This window comes from Sinocyclocheilus grahami, unplaced genomic scaffold, assembly GCF_001515645.1.
Source record: "Sinocyclocheilus grahami isolate Dianchi unplaced genomic scaffold, SAMN03320097.WGS_v1.1 scaffold18974.1, whole genome shotgun sequence".
Lineage (NCBI taxonomy): Eukaryota > Metazoa > Chordata > Actinopteri > Cypriniformes > Cyprinidae > Sinocyclocheilus > Sinocyclocheilus grahami.
The window spans coordinates 2,818-3,582 of NW_015517383.1; the positions used below are offsets into that span (position 1 = coordinate 2,818).

A 765-nucleotide genomic window follows, 5' to 3' on the forward strand; every position below is an offset into this window, starting at 1 on the left:
CAAGTTCCGCGACCGCGCCTACAGCGAGAGCGCCCAGCAGCTGCAAGGGCTGCAGCAGAAGCCGGGCTCGCAGATCAACTCCACCCGCTACAAGACGGAGCTCTGCAGGCCCTTCGAGGAAAACGGAGCGTGCAAGTACGGCGAGAAGTGCCAGTTCGCGCACGGCTACCACGAGCTGAGAAGCCTGTCTCGCCACCCCAAGTACAAAACCGAGCCCTGTCGCACTTTCCACACCATCGGCTTCTGCCCGTACGGCCCGCGCTGCCACTTCATCCACAACGCCGACGAACGCAGACCAGCGCCGAGCAACGCCAAAAGCATGCAGGGAGAGTCCACCAAGTCCGCCCGGGGGGAGCCGGTGTGCGGCTACGGGCAGCAGCACCAGCAGGCGGCGGGAGCCTTCAGGGAGCGACCGAAACTCCACCACAGCCTCAGCTTCTCGGGTTTCTCCAGCCACCACCAGCACCACCACGGACTCGACTCGCCCCTTCTCGAGAGCCCCACGTCCCGAACCCCCCCTCCCCCTTGCTCCAATCGTTCCTCCTGCGCCACTAATTTCTACGAGGACGTTCTCTCGTCGACACGCAACAGTGCCTTCTCTTTCCCCGGCCAAGACCTCAAAGCCCTGCTCGCGCCGCTGGCCGTACACACGCACAACGGTTATTACGGAAACCTTCAGGTCAGCATGGGCGACGGCCCGGGCCACTTGCAGTCCCTCCAGCGCCTGTCAGAGTCGCCGGTGTTCGACTCGCCCCCCAGCCCGCC

General features: G+C 64.8%; 1 protein-coding gene across 1 annotated transcript; it reads left to right on the forward strand.

The window, feature by feature from the left end:
* Position 1: 1 nt before the first annotated feature.
* On the forward strand, positions 2-760 carry LOC107579660 (zinc finger protein 36, C3H1 type-like 2-B; the record flags this gene model as incomplete). Its single annotated transcript, XM_016265462.1, has 1 exon — positions 2-760. A coding segment is annotated over one exon (759 nt), but the record flags the coding sequence as incomplete, so codon positions are not given.
* Positions 761-765: the final 5 nt, after the last annotated feature.